This window comes from Chironomus tepperi, unplaced genomic scaffold (assembly GCF_022539635.2).
Source record: "Chironomus tepperi strain 1889 unplaced genomic scaffold, CSIRO-AGI_Ctep_v1 contig_337, whole genome shotgun sequence".
NCBI lineage: Eukaryota > Metazoa > Arthropoda > Insecta > Diptera > Chironomidae > Chironomus > Chironomus tepperi.
Genome location: NW_027226459.1, coordinates 604,102 through 620,412, shown reverse-complemented (window position 1 = coordinate 620,412; position 16,311 = coordinate 604,102). Strand labels below are relative to the sequence as shown.

General features: G+C 33.5%; 6 protein-coding genes across 7 annotated transcripts; 3 read left to right on the top strand and 3 right to left on the bottom strand.

The window, feature by feature from the left end:
• Window positions 1-88: 88 nt before the first annotated feature.
• Window positions 89-2,367, top strand: l(2)34Fd (lethal (2) 34Fd). Its single transcript, XM_070644427.1, has 2 exons — window positions 89-209; window positions 268-2,367. Exons 1-2 carry the CDS (start codon window positions 144-146, stop codon window positions 2,206-2,208), a joined length of 2,007 nt encoding a protein of 668 aa, XP_070500528.1. The 5' UTR covers window positions 89-143; the 3' UTR covers window positions 2,209-2,367.
• Window positions 2,352-8,447, bottom strand: LOC139093651 (breast cancer type 2 susceptibility protein-like). The gene is given in 4 exon segments (XM_070644428.1): window positions 2,352-3,555; window positions 3,730-5,508; window positions 5,510-8,296; window positions 8,360-8,447. Coding segments are annotated over 4 exon segments (5,769 nt in total). The 5' UTR covers window positions 8,415-8,447; the 3' UTR covers window positions 2,352-2,407.
• A 205-nt stretch (window positions 8,448-8,652) lies between these two features.
• On the top strand, window positions 8,653-10,963 carry LOC139093613 (poly(A)-specific ribonuclease PARN-like). 2 transcript variants are annotated; one of them, XR_011544714.1, is made up of 3 exons: window positions 8,653-8,741; window positions 8,815-10,673; window positions 10,764-10,963. XR_011544714.1 is itself a non-coding variant. In XM_070644378.1 (3 exons), exons 1-3 carry the CDS (start codon window positions 8,723-8,725, stop codon window positions 10,886-10,888), a joined length of 1,725 nt encoding a protein of 574 aa, XP_070500479.1. In that variant the 5' UTR covers window positions 8,653-8,722; the 3' UTR covers window positions 10,889-10,963. The 2 variants fall into 2 exon arrangements, 1 of the variants encoding a protein (XP_070500479.1); XM_070644378.1 differs by having other exon boundaries at window positions 8,815-10,395.
• Window positions 10,840-13,170, bottom strand: LOC139093612 (protein SDA1 homolog). Its single transcript, XM_070644377.1, has 2 exons — window positions 12,898-13,170; window positions 10,840-12,832 (listed from the first exon to the last, which is right to left on the bottom strand). The coding sequence occupies exons 1-2, from the start codon at window positions 13,087-13,089 to the stop codon at window positions 10,961-10,963; spliced, it is 2,064 nt and encodes a 687-aa protein (XP_070500478.1). The 5' UTR covers window positions 13,090-13,170; the 3' UTR covers window positions 10,840-10,960.
• A 278-nt stretch (window positions 13,171-13,448) lies between these two features.
• LOC139093753 (cell division cycle protein 23 homolog) lies at window positions 13,449-15,289 on the top strand. Its single transcript, XM_070644582.1, has 2 exons — window positions 13,449-13,602; window positions 13,668-15,289. The coding sequence occupies exons 1-2, from the start codon at window positions 13,509-13,511 to the stop codon at window positions 15,287-15,289; spliced, it is 1,716 nt and encodes a 571-aa protein (XP_070500683.1). The 5' UTR covers window positions 13,449-13,508.
• LOC139093641 (small ribosomal subunit protein mS25-like) lies at window positions 15,282-16,096 on the bottom strand. The gene is made up of 3 exons (XM_070644415.1): window positions 15,879-16,096; window positions 15,704-15,817; window positions 15,282-15,645 (listed from the first exon to the last, which is right to left on the bottom strand). Exons 1-3 carry the CDS (start codon window positions 16,018-16,020, stop codon window positions 15,362-15,364), a joined length of 540 nt encoding a protein of 179 aa, XP_070500516.1. The 5' UTR covers window positions 16,021-16,096; the 3' UTR covers window positions 15,282-15,361.
• Between the last annotated feature and the right edge of the window lie 215 nt (window positions 16,097-16,311).

The window sequence follows — 16,311 nt, the reverse complement described above, 5'->3', positions numbered from 1 at the left end:
CCGTTACACACATGTTCAAATTTATTTGAATTTTTCTCAATTTCATCCCCCTAGAAACCGAGATGACCAATTTTTTTATTTGTAAATACAGCAATGTGACTGAAATTTAAAATTTTTACAGAATAATCAAAAATTAATTAAAAATGTTTGTTTCGGACGTTAATGATGTTAAAATATTCAATCTAAGTGCTGGAAAGTCACTGCCAGATGTAAGTAACCTGTTCAATTACATTATTTCTCTTTAATTTCACAAATTTCAACTTTTAGTGGCTAACAGATCGCAAGAAGAAATCATCAGTTAATAAAAATGTGGATTTACGAAGGAGGATAGAATTGATACAGGATTTTGACATGCCAGGTGTCTCAACATCCATCCGAATGTCACCAGATAATCAATATATTTTAGTAACAGGAACTTATAAACCAAGAATAAAATGCTACGATGTAAATCACCTGTCCATAAAATTTGAGCGATGCTTTGATTCCGAAGTTGAGACATTTGAAGTCCTCAGTGATGATTACAGTAAATTAGTATTTCTACAGTCAGATCGTTATGTTGAATTTCATGCTGCACATGGACGTCATTATCGTTTAAGAGTTCCAAAAGTAGGCAGATCAATGTCATACCATACACCTTCATGTGATTTATTCGTTGTTGGATCATCGCCTGAGATTTATCGATTAAATCTTGAACGTGGTCAATTCCTTCAACCATATCAAACAGAATCTAGTGGATTTAATACGTGTGACATTAATCCAGAACATCATTTACTATGTGTTGGATCACAAGAAGGCTGGATTGAAGCATGGGATCCAAGAGACAAGAGGAAATGTGCAACACTTGATGTAGCTATGAAAATTAAAAATTATCGAGATTTTCCAGCAATTACTTCTGTTAAATTTAAAAATGGACTTCATATGGCAGTTGGAACTGCAAGTGGGCATGTGTTACTCTATGATATTCGATCAAGTGAGCCACTTCTAGTAAAAGATCATCTCAATAGAATTCCAGTAAAGAAAATTGACTTCAATCCTAGCCATAATGTAATTTATTCAATGGATAGTGCAATGTTGAAGATTTGGGATGAAAATACAGGCAAACAGATGGCATATATCGAGTCACAATCAAATTTCAATGATTTTTGTACAATCCCAAATACTGGAATGTTCTTTTTCGCACAGGAAGATGTCAAAATGCAGACATTTTATATTCCATCTTTAGGACCAGCACCAAGATGGTGTGCATTCCTTGACAATCTTACAGAAGAAATTGAGTCAGAAGTCGTACAAGAGATTTATGATGACTACAAGTTTGTTACTAAACAGGAATTGACAAATCTCGGACTGGATCATCTTGAAGGAACAAACTTATTAAAAGCATACATGCATGGCTATTTTGTTGATATTAGATTGTACAATAAGGCTAAATCAGCATCTGAGCCAAAAACATTTGAAAAATACCGAAAAGAAAAGATCCAGAAGAAGATTGAGGAATCAAGACCACAACGACTACAAGTTAAGTCTGACTTACCAAAAGTCAATCGTGAAGTTGCACTTAAATTTATGGAAACAGAAGATAGTGGAAAGAAGACAAAAGCACCAAATCTGCTTAAGGATGATCGTTTCAAGGCTATGTTTGAGAATCCTGAATTTGAAGTTGACAAGTCAACAGAAGAGTACAGACTGCTCAAGCCTTTATTGACACAATTGGACAAGAGCAAGGTCAAGAAATTAGAGAAGAAATATGCACAAAATGATGAGAATGGCGATAAGGACGAAGCAAGTACCGATGATGACTTGTTCTCAGAAAAGGAAGATGAAAGTTCTGACGACGAGGACAACAACAGCAAATGGAAGGAAGTCAAGAAGGAACACAAAAAGATACGAAAGGAGAAGAAACGCAAACCTCAAGATGAGGAAATGGAGGACGATACTAATCAAAAATCAATAGAAATGCATGACATGGACAATTTCAAAGTTAATCAATTAGCACAAAAGATCGTCAAGACATCACTAGGAGCTCGAGTTGCTAAAGAAAAGGAAAAACCAAAAGTTCAAATGATTTCAGGTCTTGGAAATCGCGAAATGAGTTTCAGCACAGACAAGCAAATCAGTAAGTCAGCTATAAAGAGACAAGAAGATTTGAAGAAGCACCGAGAAGAAAGAAAGAAAGTTATTAGACCAACAACAAATCTGAAACGGAAGTAAATAACGGATAACAAATATTTGAAAAATTAACGGTTTTGCTTAATTTGAAAATTTAAAATTTTCAGAACCGTTAAAATTTCAAATTCTACAAAGCTGGTAAAAATTCAAAATTTATAAATCCGTTAAGAAGACATGAATTAAAACTTAATGATGAACTTTTATTAATAACTTTTAATAAAAACAATATTTTAATGAATTATTAAGAAAAACGATATTTTTGTGGGATTCGCTTCATTCCAAGGACACGATTTCTAGTTGGAACTAACGGCGATGGTGTTTTGAAGTTTGCAGGCACGCTGACAATCGATGTATTAGATTTTGATGGAATTTTTCCAATAAAAGTTTCAAGCTTCTCACGACACCTTTCCAAGTAACTTCCAGTATCCTCAATTCTATTCAAGAACTGTTCCAGTCTCATTTTCTGACTCTCATCTTTTGGATTACTAATGAAAATTGTCGAGTCAATAACTGCATGTGCTTCAGGAAAATTATTGTGCTTAAACATTTTACGCCATTGTAAGTTCCGGATATACAAAATTTTTCCTTCAATTAGTACGTCATCGTATGCATATTCGGTAAGGCTTGGATAAAAGTTTAAACTCATAAAATTAAGTTTTTCGTCAGCTACGTAAACTCTCTGCAGCTTGCCGTCATTAAGCTTCTCATCAACATGAACAATCATGCAAGCGACATCAAATTCATTGTTTAATGGACAGAAGACATTAGTTATGTCCTCAAATCTTGTTTCTTTGCGGATAAATTTATCAAACTTTTCTGTGTCCGAGCCTGTCTTTAAAAGTTTCACGACCGTCGACTTGTCAGCATGAATTTGAATCTCACCGCCGCACATAGCTTGAAACTTGCCAGCACTTGATGTCTTAAATATTTCTATCATATTTCCCTGCTTAATTATGTTCAGTAACTCTTCTGATGGCTGCCACCAACTCACAAGTGCTGTCTTTTTGGGATTATTAGCATCAACAACACGAAACTTAAGCAACTGAGCCACATTATTCTCATTTTGATTGATTCGTTCCTTAATCTTTTGATTAAGTTCAAATTTTCTTTGATGATGAATTTCCTGAATTTTCTCAATTTGCTTCATTGACAATTGACTCTTTATGGCATATGCTAGATCACTTTCACTTTCATATTCTAAAATATCACAAATCTCATAGATTGACATCTTTGATAGAACTATTTTGGATCTGTCAATCTTTCCAACACGTTCCTTAATCTCGTTATAATTTTCCTGCATCACTTGCTTCTGTATCTTTTCAAACATTGTGCTGTATAGAATTTCCTTTTTGTTCTCTAGTCGGTTTTGCATTTTTTCTGATCGAAATTCTGTAAGAGATTGAAATTAAATTAAATTGATTAATTCTTTTAACGGTTTATGAAAATTCAAAAATTTAACGGTTTTCAAAATTTCAAAAAATGTTCAGTGTTCACATTCAAATTTTTGAAAACCGTCAATATTCAAAATGTTGGATAACCGTTAAATATTTTAATAAAACTTACCCTTCTTTTCGCCATTAGACTCGACATAAATTATAGTATAAACATGTGTTATGAACAGCTTCAATCTTCCAATAACACCACCATCACTTGAGATAGAATCAACAGATATTAAAAATGATTGTGGACTCTTACAAAACCCTAACTTCGTCTCATAGCTTGCTATTCTCGTAGAATTTCCATGAATTTTCAGTCGTACACCTTGTGGAAGATCCAATGGATGATATGCACTTGTAAACATATTAATCAGTTCTGAATTACAGATTATTAATTTTGTATTTATGGCAATTTTCTTCCTCGAAATTGCCTCAGCAAGACATGAATCAACACATGCACGAATTTTGTACCAGCCATCACTAAGGTCCAATTCATATCCAACATTCAGACTATAAATAATATCAATAACTTTCATAACAATTCGTCGATTTGGCACTTCATCACGTTCTGTAATTTTCCTTATTGCCGGTCGCTGATGTCGATCAATTTCCCGGTCATACCTGTACTTCATTTGCAGCAAGACATTTTCAGGCGTCAAGACTTCATACTTATCAATTTTATCAAATGAATTTTCCATCCAAATAAATTTCATGAGAATCATTTTGTAAGCATTTTCCAGCCATTCATGCTTAACAAGTTTTGGATCAACGCCATAAGATGCTAAGAAGCTGTACATGATCTCATTAAATCCAACATTTGACATCTCATCCAAAATCAGTTTCGCATTGTCAGCAACAATAACAGACACTTTTGACCATGCTTCATCGACGTAATTTTTCATATCAAATTTAAAGTCCAGTAGATCATTCCAAGTCAGTTCATGGACATTCTTGTCGTGTGGCTGCTCATTGTCAACATAGTCCTTTAAATTTCGTCTTGATCCACATTTCATCATAAACATTGTTCCTGTCATTTGTCGTGACTCATCTTCAGGCTTATTTTTGACATACTCAATTTGTTCCTTAATTGCTTCCTTCCGTTCGCTTTTGACTCTATTTTCAGTCTCAAATCTACTCAAATGTTGCTGCTCGATTTCAAGGATGCTGTTTACTTGCGATGCTGTCGGATCCTTTCCAATCAAATTTATTTGTGACTGAAGATCCATAAACTCATCAATTTCAGCTAGTCGCTGACTTAATGTCTGATTTCGAAAATGATCAGACATTCTAATATTTTTAGAGCTTATTGGCGTGTCATAGCTTCGTCTTGGTCTCTTTTTGTCCTTAACAATTGGGGATATCATAATCTCGTCATCATTGTCCAAAGCAAGTCTTTTAGCTACCGTTGGCTTGAACACGACAAGTTCCCCAAACTCTTTGTCAAGCACTTCTTCCTTTTTGTCCACATTTGGCATGAATTTCCTTTTTAATGCTTCTACTGGATCTACAGACATGGCTTCAGACTTCTTTTCATTAAATCTCGGAAGTCTTTGTCTCCTTGTGGCTGTCGATGGATTAACGACAGGACTAGATGTAAACATTGGTGAGAAAAATGCCGACTTCTTAAACAGCATCTGCGGTGACTCAACTTTATTGGCCAATTTCTCTTGTGACTCAATTCCAGAATCGAGGACTTTATTGACAGGTGCTCCTGCTTGTGATGGCTTCTTGCCTCTCAGTGAATATGCTGATGAATCAAAATCGAAAATATCGGAATCGTCATCAAGCTTTCGTTTTGCTCTCAAGGAACTAAGTCTGTGAGAATGAAAGCTCATACCGGAATCAGCTGCTTTTAATGATGATTTAGTGCTTGACTGTGTATCCTCATCTTTAGGTAATGGCTTTTGATGCCTGAGAGTCATTTGATGGCTGACAAGGGATTGAAATGTCATTTTCGTCTACTTCTCCTAGGAAGTCTTTCTTTGCGTCATTTATTCTTGATTGATGGATGTCCACATTCTTACCAGATGCAAACACAAAGGCACATTTGGAAGTTGATGGCTGGATTTCGATGTTTTTAGACTTTTGTTCTTCAAGCTGTGACTTATTTTCTTTATGTGATATTTTACTTGATTCTGATTGACCAGTGGAAGCTCCTCTACCTGATGACTTGCTGTCATTTAAGCTTGACCTGATGCCAAAGTTGGGCTTCTTCAAATTTCTCTTGAATGCAGCCTTAGACTTTCTAGACCGTGAATTGAAATTTCTCGATCTTGATGAATTAAAAGCTTCATCCTCAGAACTTGATTGATAGACATCTATAGACAGTCTGTATTGTGATGCAAGGCTGATGTCCTCAATTACAACTTGTGAGTCATTTGAATTATTTTTATTATTTATGGAATTAAATTCATTTTCAGACTTCTGATTTCCTGTCGATGAATTTTCAAATAGCTTCCTTTGACTTCCAACAGAAGTCTCAGTTTTGGGCTTATTGCTGCTTTCTGGAACCTTCAATTCATCCATTTTCTTCATTTTTTCTTCCTCTTCCATAAACTTTTTCTCAATGTTCAGCAATTTCGTACGATCAAAGTTTACAGTCTTTCCAGAAGCAAACACAAAGCCACAATTCGAATTTGGAACCGCCTGTGGCTGAGGCACTTTTGGACTTTCCAATAATTCCATATTTCGTTCTTCTGTTTCAAAAATGTTTTTAAATTTAGCTACCGATGTGCTGTCAATTTTTATATTCTTGCCTGATGCAAAACTAAAGCCAACTTGCGGTGGTTCCTTAACTTTTTCTAGCAGGTCCATATTTCTCTCTTCAGTCTCAAATATACTTTTGAATTTCGTGACAGATGCATCGCTAATTTTAATGTTCTTTCCGGAAGCGAAACTGAATCCAATTTGCATTGGAACTGCTTGCTTTATGTCCAATTGACGTTCTTCCTTTTCTGGAATTATGTTGGAGTCTGTAGTGCTGATTGTTTCGGCAGTTTTTGGAACTGCAAGTTTTATTTCTAATGGATTCTCTTGCACTTCTTGGTTTATATTGGAATCTGTAGTGCTGATTGTCTCGGCAGTTTTTGGAACTGCTTCCTTCATGTTCAATTGATATTCTTCCTTTTCTGTGTTTATTAAGGAATCTGTAGTGCTGATTGTCTCGACAGTTTTATCAACCACACTGTCATCAAATTTGACTCTTTTGGGTTTCAGACCTAATGTTGTTTTAGACTTAACACGACGAAGACCTGAGGATTCACCTTTGACTCTTTGTAATGTCCGTGATTTAGGCTGTGATTTGTCATTTTCCTGTGACTTAATACTTTCTTGAGATGACTTTTTGGACGACTTTCGTGGACTGCTTTGTGCATTTTCATCATTTTCTTTATTGTCCTTAGATTTTTGGGAACTAAGTTCATTGGATGACAGAAATTCACCTTCTAGCTTCTTCAATTTTGCTTCTTCTTCTTTAAACTTTTGTTCCATAGCTTGTAACTTTGACGCATTTATTAGTGCTGATTTACCAGAAGCAAAGACAAAGCCGACATTTTTAACAGCATTTCCACTGTTTTGCTGGAGAATTTTGTCAGTTTGAAAGCTTGTTGATTGTGATGTATTTTTGACTGGTTCTGGATTATCTTCTTGCTGGATCTTATTCTCTTCCAGCTGGATCTTTTTCTCTTCATTGTCAAAAATTGTCTTAAACTTCATAACTGATTTGTTGTCGACATTTATAGACTTTCCAGAAGCAAATGAGAATTTCACTTCCTTTGGTACATTTTCGTTGTTATTCAGCATGAAATTGTCAGGAAAATTGTCATTAATATCACTTTTACTTGGCATAACTGGACTCTTTAATATATCACATTGAGATTCTTGCGAACTTTTCCTTAATTCCTCGTCAGACATTACATCACATGTATTTATGGAAATATTGTTAGTACAAATGTCATCGAAGATCTTTAGCCTTTGACTGCAACTTATTGTATGATTTATTAACTGCTCTGCCTTTGATGAATATTGAATTTTCTCAGTTAATTCAGTCAGTGATGCATCTAGTTCGCTAATATTTCCGATATCTCTCATTATTTGTGAAATTTCGTATTGCTCTGACACCGTTCGCGATAGTTCTAGTAGAGATTTATTCAAATCGTTGCTGACTGCATCTGTAGGATCTTTATTTATGCCAGAAGTCGATGGCTTCACTTCATCGTCAGACTCGTCCATATCACAGTTTAATTTTTGTTCAATTTTGTAGATTTGAGATGCATTAACGATTCCTTTTTGCTCATAAATATCTTTGATTGCTCTAGGCATATCCTCACGTCTTCTCTGTTCTTCGATAAGCTCATTTGTAGGTGCAAAAAAGGTACCGTCATATCCGAAATCTTCATTAATTATTTCCTTTCGTCTTACTTTCGTTCGTTTAATTTTTATTGGTGCTTCATAAGGTTGTAATAGTTTCCGTTCCTCCATCAGTTTATAAAGCTTCTGTGTCGAATATGTTGGGTTGTACAAACTCTTCCAAAATCCCATTGCATTCTTTTGACTAGGTGGAATTGTTGGATCTGCCATATAGCTTTCATACAGTACTCTCCTGTCTTCAAACCTCTGTGATGCATAGCTTAAATCCTGAGTTTGTTGTGTATTGTTGTCTAAATTTGATGTATTCAACTCGTCATCATCATCATCTGTAATTGAGAACCAGTGATTAATAATGATCCAGGAAGCTTTTATTTAATGAGAATCCTTACCTCCAAAGAGATCATCTGATAAATAATCGAAATTGTCCTTCTTTAAGATCGACATTGTATAATTAAATAAATAAATCTGTTAAAAAACGTAAGAAACTTTAATTAATTGATAATTTCATAATGTCCACAACACTCTACCTAGTATCAATAGTTTCTTATCAAATTAAGCAATAATAAATGAATAAATTATAGTATAATTAATTAAATAAGTAATAAAATTTTAGAAAAATTTTCGCGGGTTAAATTTTGTTTATTTTGACTGTCAAAATTTTCAAATTTTGTCATCTTGGTGTGTTTTTTGTAGAAGGCTATGCATTTTGCATTGTAATTAAGATTTTTAAGTTAAAACGATCATAATTAACCATGGAAGTTGTAAAATCAAGTAAATAACTAACTAATCTTACTATTGATCAAAAAATTTACATTAATTTCATTGTTTTTCATGCGTTTTTCAGATTTTAAAGATTTATTGCCGGAAATTACAAAAGACATCGAGGAATCGTGCTTTATCAGTATTGATTGTGAATTTACAGGAATATGCAGTGAAAGGAATATTATGCCATTTGATTCCAGTAGGGAATATTATGAAAAGCAATTGAAAACCTCAAAAGGATTTATAATAGTTCAACTTGGATTGACGATGTTCAAAAAAGATCCAGAAGATGACTTGCCAAAGTTGAAATCTTATAATATCTATGCATTCCCGAGTCAACGAACTGCTACATTTACCTGCCAAGCTGAAAGTCTCACATTTTTAGGAAATAAGGGATTTGACTTTACAAAACTTTTTACAAATGGCGTGTCATACTGCACATCAGCTGAAGAAGAGAAATTGAGACAAAATATGAAGGAAAGACAAGAACAGCGAATGGAACAATTAAAGAAACGAATAAGCCCTGAGGAACAAGATTTTTCAAGCAAAATGTACATAAATGTCCCAGAAAATGAAAAATTCTTCATAATTGAAGCGCGAGAACAGATCCAGCGTGTCGTAGACAAAAAATTGTTAGAGGCTTCCTTTGAAAAAGTCTCAGCATTTCAACGTAAACTATTGTATGAACTTATTGAGCAAGACTTTTATAACAAAGTATCAACATCCACAAGAAATCTTGAGAACAATAAGAAAGCTTTAATTGTAATTATCAAACGCACATCTGAAGATGAAATGAGGCTAGAAAATGACAGAATTCGAGATGATGAAAGAAATCTCATTGATGCTATTGGATTACGTTTGATCATGAAAGAGATCTCAGCATCAAAGAAACTCATAATTGGACATAACTGCTTACTTGACATCATGTATATAACAAATCAATGCTTCCAAGAATTACCAGAAGATTATGACAGCTTTAAAAAATTAATTCATGAAATATTTCCAAATATTATGGATACGAAATTCATGGCTAATTCTGAAAAATTCAAGGATATATTCTCATCGTCCGTCCTTAATGACGTCTATGAGCGTTTGCTTAAGAAGCCATTCAATAAAGTTGATGTAAAATGGGAAGATGAATACAATACATACAGCCTTGAAACACCTAAAGAACATGAAGCTGGTTATGATTCTTTCTTAACTGGCTACTGCTTTCTCATCCTATTAAATCATCTCAAAGTCCCATTGGCACCGAAATTCGAGAAAAGCAAGGAACTAAGCATTTTCCTCAATCGTATTGCTCTTCAACGAATTCTGAATCCATACATCTACTTAACTGGAAATGAGCCAGTCCCAAATCGTGCTCACGTATTTTTCATCAAATTTCCACATACTTGGATGGGTTCGGACATACATGATCATTTTAAGAATTATGGACCAATTCAAATCGCATGGGTTGATAATGCAACTGCCTTCATATCACTTATCAATAAGGAAAATAGTAGTTGTGTCATCAAAACAATCGGAAAAGTACCTGGATTTGAGATTAAAAGCTTTGCTGATTATCAAAATGAAACGGAACGAATGCAAAAGAAACGCAAGAAGGATGAAACATCAGATCAAGAATCTAATTCGAGAGCTGATTCTCAGCCAAAGCAAAAACGTAAGAAGGATACATTTAAAGAATGTAATTCGTGGTAGATATTGATTATATTTTGGAAATACCTTCCTCTGCACCAAATTATAAAGACGATAGGATCCAAAACCCACAGAACTTCTCATCAAAAAAAAATAAATTTAACGACATTTTAAAATTTGAAATTTTAACCGGTTTTGAATCGGTTTTACAAAAATTTTAAATCTTACAATGACCGTTAAATTTTAAAATATTTTCGACCGTTATTTCTAATCATTTTTCGGCACTAACTACTAGAGTTACCGGTTAGTTGAAGACTATTTTCTCTATTTGTAATAAAAAAGAATTATAACTGAAAGACTTAATACTTAATCATATTTTACCTTTCTTTTCAGATGTAGAAACTCAAATTGATATATTCGAATCTAATAACTGGACAAAAAGCCATTACCACCCATTAATATACATGGCTTTAATTTTGTTACTCTTTATATGTATGCAATTATTTATTAATCCATAAAGATATTTTTTAAGATAATATAAAAACCGGCAACAACTTCCACGGAAAATAAAGGAAAACAATTTTACAATTTTATTTCATCTTTTTCTGCTGTATCAAGTGCTTCCTTAATGCCATCTGCTTATCTCTGAATGACTTCTTTATCTTTCCTCTAGCCTTATTTCTGACCATTTGGAAGTTCTTATTCTTCTCCTTTTCACGATTAGTTTTTGAGCAGTGAATGTTCTGTCGACCGTCCTTATATCCGAATTTTTCACGTCCTTCGCGACCTTTCTTAATTGATTCCATACGAGCTTCCTTGTCAGTTCGACGTTTCTTGTAAATCATTTCAATGTCCTTAAGTCTAACAACTTCAGATTTTTCTTGTGGCTGTGCTGGTTCAGCTTTTCGTTTTCTTGATGAATTTGTGACTTTTCTTTTAAGCAGTTCCCCTTCAATTTTCTTAAAATCAGCATCTGTGAATATTTTAGTCAGTGCCAATTCTTTTGCTGCTTCTTTATCATCAGCATCATTAGTTTCCTCTTCACTACCATCGTCATCAATATCGGAACCAACTGCTTCATTTTCAGAATGACTTACATCTACCCATGAACCATCGTCAGATCCATCTGAATCGTCACTTTCGCTGCCATCCTCACTGTCGTCATCGTCGGATTCATCATTCTTATTGGCTTTCTTTGTCTCCTTAACAAGCACTTCCGCGCCAGCAATTAGATCTGATGCCTTAACTTCACCATACTTCTTTGATTTTATTTCTACACTCGCTTCTGTTGGACGTCCGCGATCTTTTTTGTGTAGCAAATCAGGCATTTGTTCACGATATAATGTAATTAATGAACGTGCAGCCATAATAACAGATTTATCCTTATAATTTTTATACATAACTAAATCACGTAATAAATCTTCATTCATTGATAATGGACATCGTTGACATACTTCACGGATAGCATTCAGCCCAATAGCCATAACATCACTTGAATTTCGTTCAGTTACAAAGTTATTTGCTATTGTTTTATTGATTGGCTCAATAATTTCTGGTGGAATTAATTCGTGAGATGCTTGTGCTGCAAATTGAAGAATGCGTGTAACTTGTCGCTGATGTGGCTGTAAGAATCTCGTCACGTATGGATAGAAACTGAATATGAACAAGTCATGAATACCAATTAATCTTGATATCACATCTAAATGAAGTAATTTAACTTCAAATCTTTCATTTCCGTCTTGAAGCTGCTTGAATAAATCTTCAGCCATGCCTTGGGGATTATTGATTAAGTGAATTGCTGAGAAATTGAAGTTTGGTGCCTTCTTCTTCTTATTTTGTGACTTTTTGTACAATTTCTTAACATTCTCAAGCTGTTTAGTTCTTTTCTTCGTTTTCTTACTTACACGATTAGCCATAACTGCTGCTTTTAAGTCTGGCTCATTATCGTCACTTTCACTTCCACTATTCTCGTCATCTTCGTCTGTTCCTAAGAAGAATTTCAATGATGCGACTAAAACTTTTGTGATTTTTGAGAAACATCCAACAGTGGCAATAACATTAACTGTCTTTGCATCATTCCATATATTCTTTTTATAAAGTTCCATCATTATGTCCAATGACATTTTTGCAGCTCTTGGATTTGAATCCTTAATCATTGAATACATAAAATTCTGTAATGTGGCATTAAGTTTCATGTCCTTTTGCTTTGAATTCATATTTTTGATGTCTGTAATGATGTGATTTTCAAGGAACTTTCTCAATTCCTTATCAGGACATCTGAGAAGTTGAAAGAACAATTCAAGTAGATCCAATGGCGATATTAAATTTTTATTTCTCAACAATATCAATGCACGACAAAATGAATTTCTCATTTCTTTGCAAAGTGTCGTTGAGTGTGTCCTCAAAAGATCCACGAGTTGCTGTGGGAATAGCTTTAAATCCTCTGGATAACATTGTGCAACCTGCAAAATTATGAAATTAATGCTTGATTAATCAGTTATTATTATTAAATGATGTCGTTCATTACCTGTGCTAAGAACATAACAAGCTCATCTAAGCTCTTATTCTCTTTATCCGGAGATAGCTTGAATATTTCCAATGTGTTAAGGAAGTGATTATACTGTTGAAGAAAATCATCTTTGTAGCTCTGTGGATCTCTTTTGACGAGATTTTGCAATTGTGGTAAATTGTCTGGCAATTGATTATTATGCCTGACCATTTTTGGATATAATTCACTACAACTAACTGTGTAAATTTAATAAAATAATTTTTGTGTTTAAAAAGTTATTCTAAACACATGTTCTTATTTATTAAACTAGTTTCGTGTGACCCGTCACGTATGACAAGATCCAGTAAGGTCAGCAAATCCATTTCTGTAAGTCTGAATATTAAAGGATTAATTTTTATCAGATATCAGATTCTTAACTTAATTATCATCTTAATAATCAATGGTTTATCAAATTACTGTATTAAAGCATGCAAAAGATTGGTAATTGAAAGACAAACATCCAAAACTATATAACACAACTAATCCAAGGTCAGTGAAAATATTCAGCATTTTTTAACGGATACATTTTAAACCGGTAAACAAAACAGAAAAATTTTGTTAAATAATTTGTACAATCGTTTTAAGCCATTATGTCAGAACCAATGAAGTTTGACTTGCCACAAATAAAAACAGATCTAATAAGAGGAATCAGGGAATGTAATATGCGTGGACTAATTCATTCAAGTAATTCATTTTTAAATTAATTTAATAAAATGCACAATAAATTTAATGAAATTAATAACTTCTAGGTAAATGGCTATCAGAACTAAACTTTAGTGTCCAGATTCCAAATTTTGATGCCAACTCTATCGATAATAATAGTTATTCAGGAATTTCACAGGATGAATTTGATAGTTATTTTATTGCAAAATCATACTTTGATACAAGAGAGTACGACAGAGCTGCATATTTTGTAAGGAACTGTGTATCGCCAGTTCCTCGATTCCTGTACTTCTATTCAATGTACATGTCTAAAGAGAAGAAAAGACTCGATAATTCTCCAGACAATTCAACATTAACTGGAAGTTCACAACTTAAGGATCTCAGTGAATTGATGTCGTTACTGAATGAGGAATATAATCACAAAAATCTCGATGGATTCGGACTTTTCCTTTATGGAATCATTCTAAAGAAATTAGACCTTACTAAAATGGCAATTACCGTTCTATTAGAGAGCGTCCATTTAGTTCCTATAAATTGGAGTGCTTGGCTGGAACTTTCAACTTTAATTCAAGACACTGAGCATCTTAGAGGTCTTTCTCTTCCAAAGCATTGGATCAAATCATTCTTTATCGGACATACATTCATAGAAATCTTCGTTAATGAAGCTGGAATCACTTTATTTGAAGAAATACAGAGTTCTGGATTTGAAAAGTCAGTGTACGCAACATCCCAAATAGCTATAGCTTATCATAATAAACGAGATGTTGACAGGGCCATTCAAATGTTTCAACAAATTCAGTCAGTTGATCCATACAGACTAGAAAATATGGATATGTACTCTAATTTATTATTCGTAAGAGAACAAAAGACAGAAATGGCACATTTAGCTCATAAAGCTGTTGAAATTAACAAGTATCGTCCAGAGACATGCTGTGTAATTGGCAATTATTACAGTATACGTGGTGAACATCAAAAAGCTATTCTATACTTTCAGAGAGCATTAAAACTTAATCCAAAGTATTTATCAGCATGGACCTTAATGGGACATGAATTTATGGAACTAAAGAATACAAATGCAGCTATTCAGAGTTATCGACAAGCAGTCGAAGTAAATAGAAGAGATTTTCGTGCTTGGTATGGTTTGGGACAAGCTTATGAGATCATTAAGATGCCAGTTTATGCACTTTATTATTATAAAACAGCTACACAATTAAGACCATACGATAGTCGTATGCTGCTTGCTCTGGGTGAAATCTACGAGAAACTGGATAAAAAGTCAAATGCACTTAAATGCTATCAGAAAGCTTGTAATGTTGGTGACATTGAAGGATTTGCAATGTTAAAGTTAGGAAATCTCTATGAGAAAATGGGCGATCAAGAAAATGCTGTCAATTCCTATAAAAATTATGTAAATGATGAACGGTCATCATCTGAAAAGACATCATTAATTACAGCATATCTATATTTAGCCAATTATTATGCTGAAAAGAAGAATTATGATGAAGCTACACATTATGCACATAAAGTATTGGAATTAGATGAAACTAAGCAGGAAGCTAAAGCTATATTAAAGCGTGTATCCAATGACAGAGCAAAACCAGAAACTGAGGAAGATGACATGGCTGAGGCAATAATGGAACTAGAGCCTGAAGGAGATATTTTACAAAATGAAACCAGTGGTGAAGATATGGACATGTCACTTGCTTAAAATTGTTATATTTTCATTATTATTATAATAAATCATTTATTAAGCTACTAATCTTACACAGCTAATAAGGTTTTACAATTCGGGATTCTCTAATTCATCCTTCTTAAAGTAAAAGTATTTTCCTCGCATGACTTTTGGTAATGGACAAACGCCTGGACATGGAATCTGACCAGGTATTTCACACATACATTTTCTTGCACATCCAACACCGAAATTTGCTGGATTGTCCTTTTCTTCAGCTGCCAATGCTTCCGCTTTAAGGACCTGCTTTGATTTTCCAATGACTTTAATTAAATGATTCACTATTTCGTCATTTGATCTACTATCGATATCAATTAATATTTGCTTTCCATCCTCTAAAATGCATAGATAATTATTAGTTAGCTGTAGATTTAGGAAGTGCTGAATATTTACCATAATAGCATCTAATGAACGGAGATGGTGTCATATTTTTAAATGTAACGATCTGGACATCTGGATTTTTGTATTGTAACTGTGGAAGTGTCCAGAATACAAATGCTTGAGCTCCTGTAATGGATATCCATTCATTAATTGAGGAATGATGAGGATTTCTAATAATTTTACTTGCCTTCATGAACTTTATTTTTAAAACCTTGTCCAACATTATAATTTATACTGAATATTTTAATTTGATCTTTTAATACAATCTTTCCTGACTCTAAATACTTGAGAGTACGCCTAACAGGCGCTCTTCCTATCATAAATGGCATAATTAAACAATTTTATTTTTTTTTTTTCAAAGAATTATTTTGGATGTAAATATAACCTCAGAAAATTTAACTGAATTCGGTCATCTCGGAATGTTTGTTTACAAACAGAGTTAGGACAAATTTTTATTAATTGCTATTTACACAAAATCATCAAATAAACAGGATTTCAAGTGATAATATAACATATAAGACTGACTTAAGCTTAATATGTATTTCTTTAATTTTAATGATGGATTTAAATTTTCAGAACACTTGAACTTGACTAGTTTTAAATGATTTTAAAATAGAAAA

Coding starts and splice junctions, on each gene's coding strand:
- LOC139093613 (XM_070644378.1), top strand. Junction 10,396..10,763: donor TTCTCAGCCAAAGCAAAAAC/GTAAGAAGGATA, acceptor CTTTCTTTTCAG/ATGTAGAAACTCAAATTGAT.
- LOC139093612 (XM_070644377.1), bottom strand. CDS start 13,089: ATGGTCAGGCATAATAATCAATTGCCAGACAATTTACCACAATTGCAA. Junction 12,833..12,897: donor TTGTTATGTTCTTAGCACAG/GTAATGAACGAC, acceptor ATAATTTTGCAG/GTTGCACAATGTTATCCAGA.
- LOC139093753 (XM_070644582.1), top strand. CDS start 13,509: ATGTCAGAACCAATGAAGTTTGACTTGCCACAAATAAAAACAGATCTA. Junction 13,603..13,667: donor GCGTGGACTAATTCATTCAA/GTAATTCATTTT, acceptor AATAACTTCTAG/GTAAATGGCTATCAGAACTA.
- LOC139093641 (XM_070644415.1), bottom strand. CDS start 16,020: ATGCCATTTATGATAGGAAGAGCGCCTGTTAGGCGTACTCTCAAGTAT. Junction 15,818..15,878: donor TAAAAATAAAGTTCATGAAG/GCAAGTAAAATT, acceptor TATCCATTACAG/GAGCTCAAGCATTTGTATTC. Junction 15,646..15,703: donor GTTCATTAGATGCTATTATG/GTAAATATTCAG, acceptor TATGCATTTTAG/AGGATGGAAAGCAAATATTA.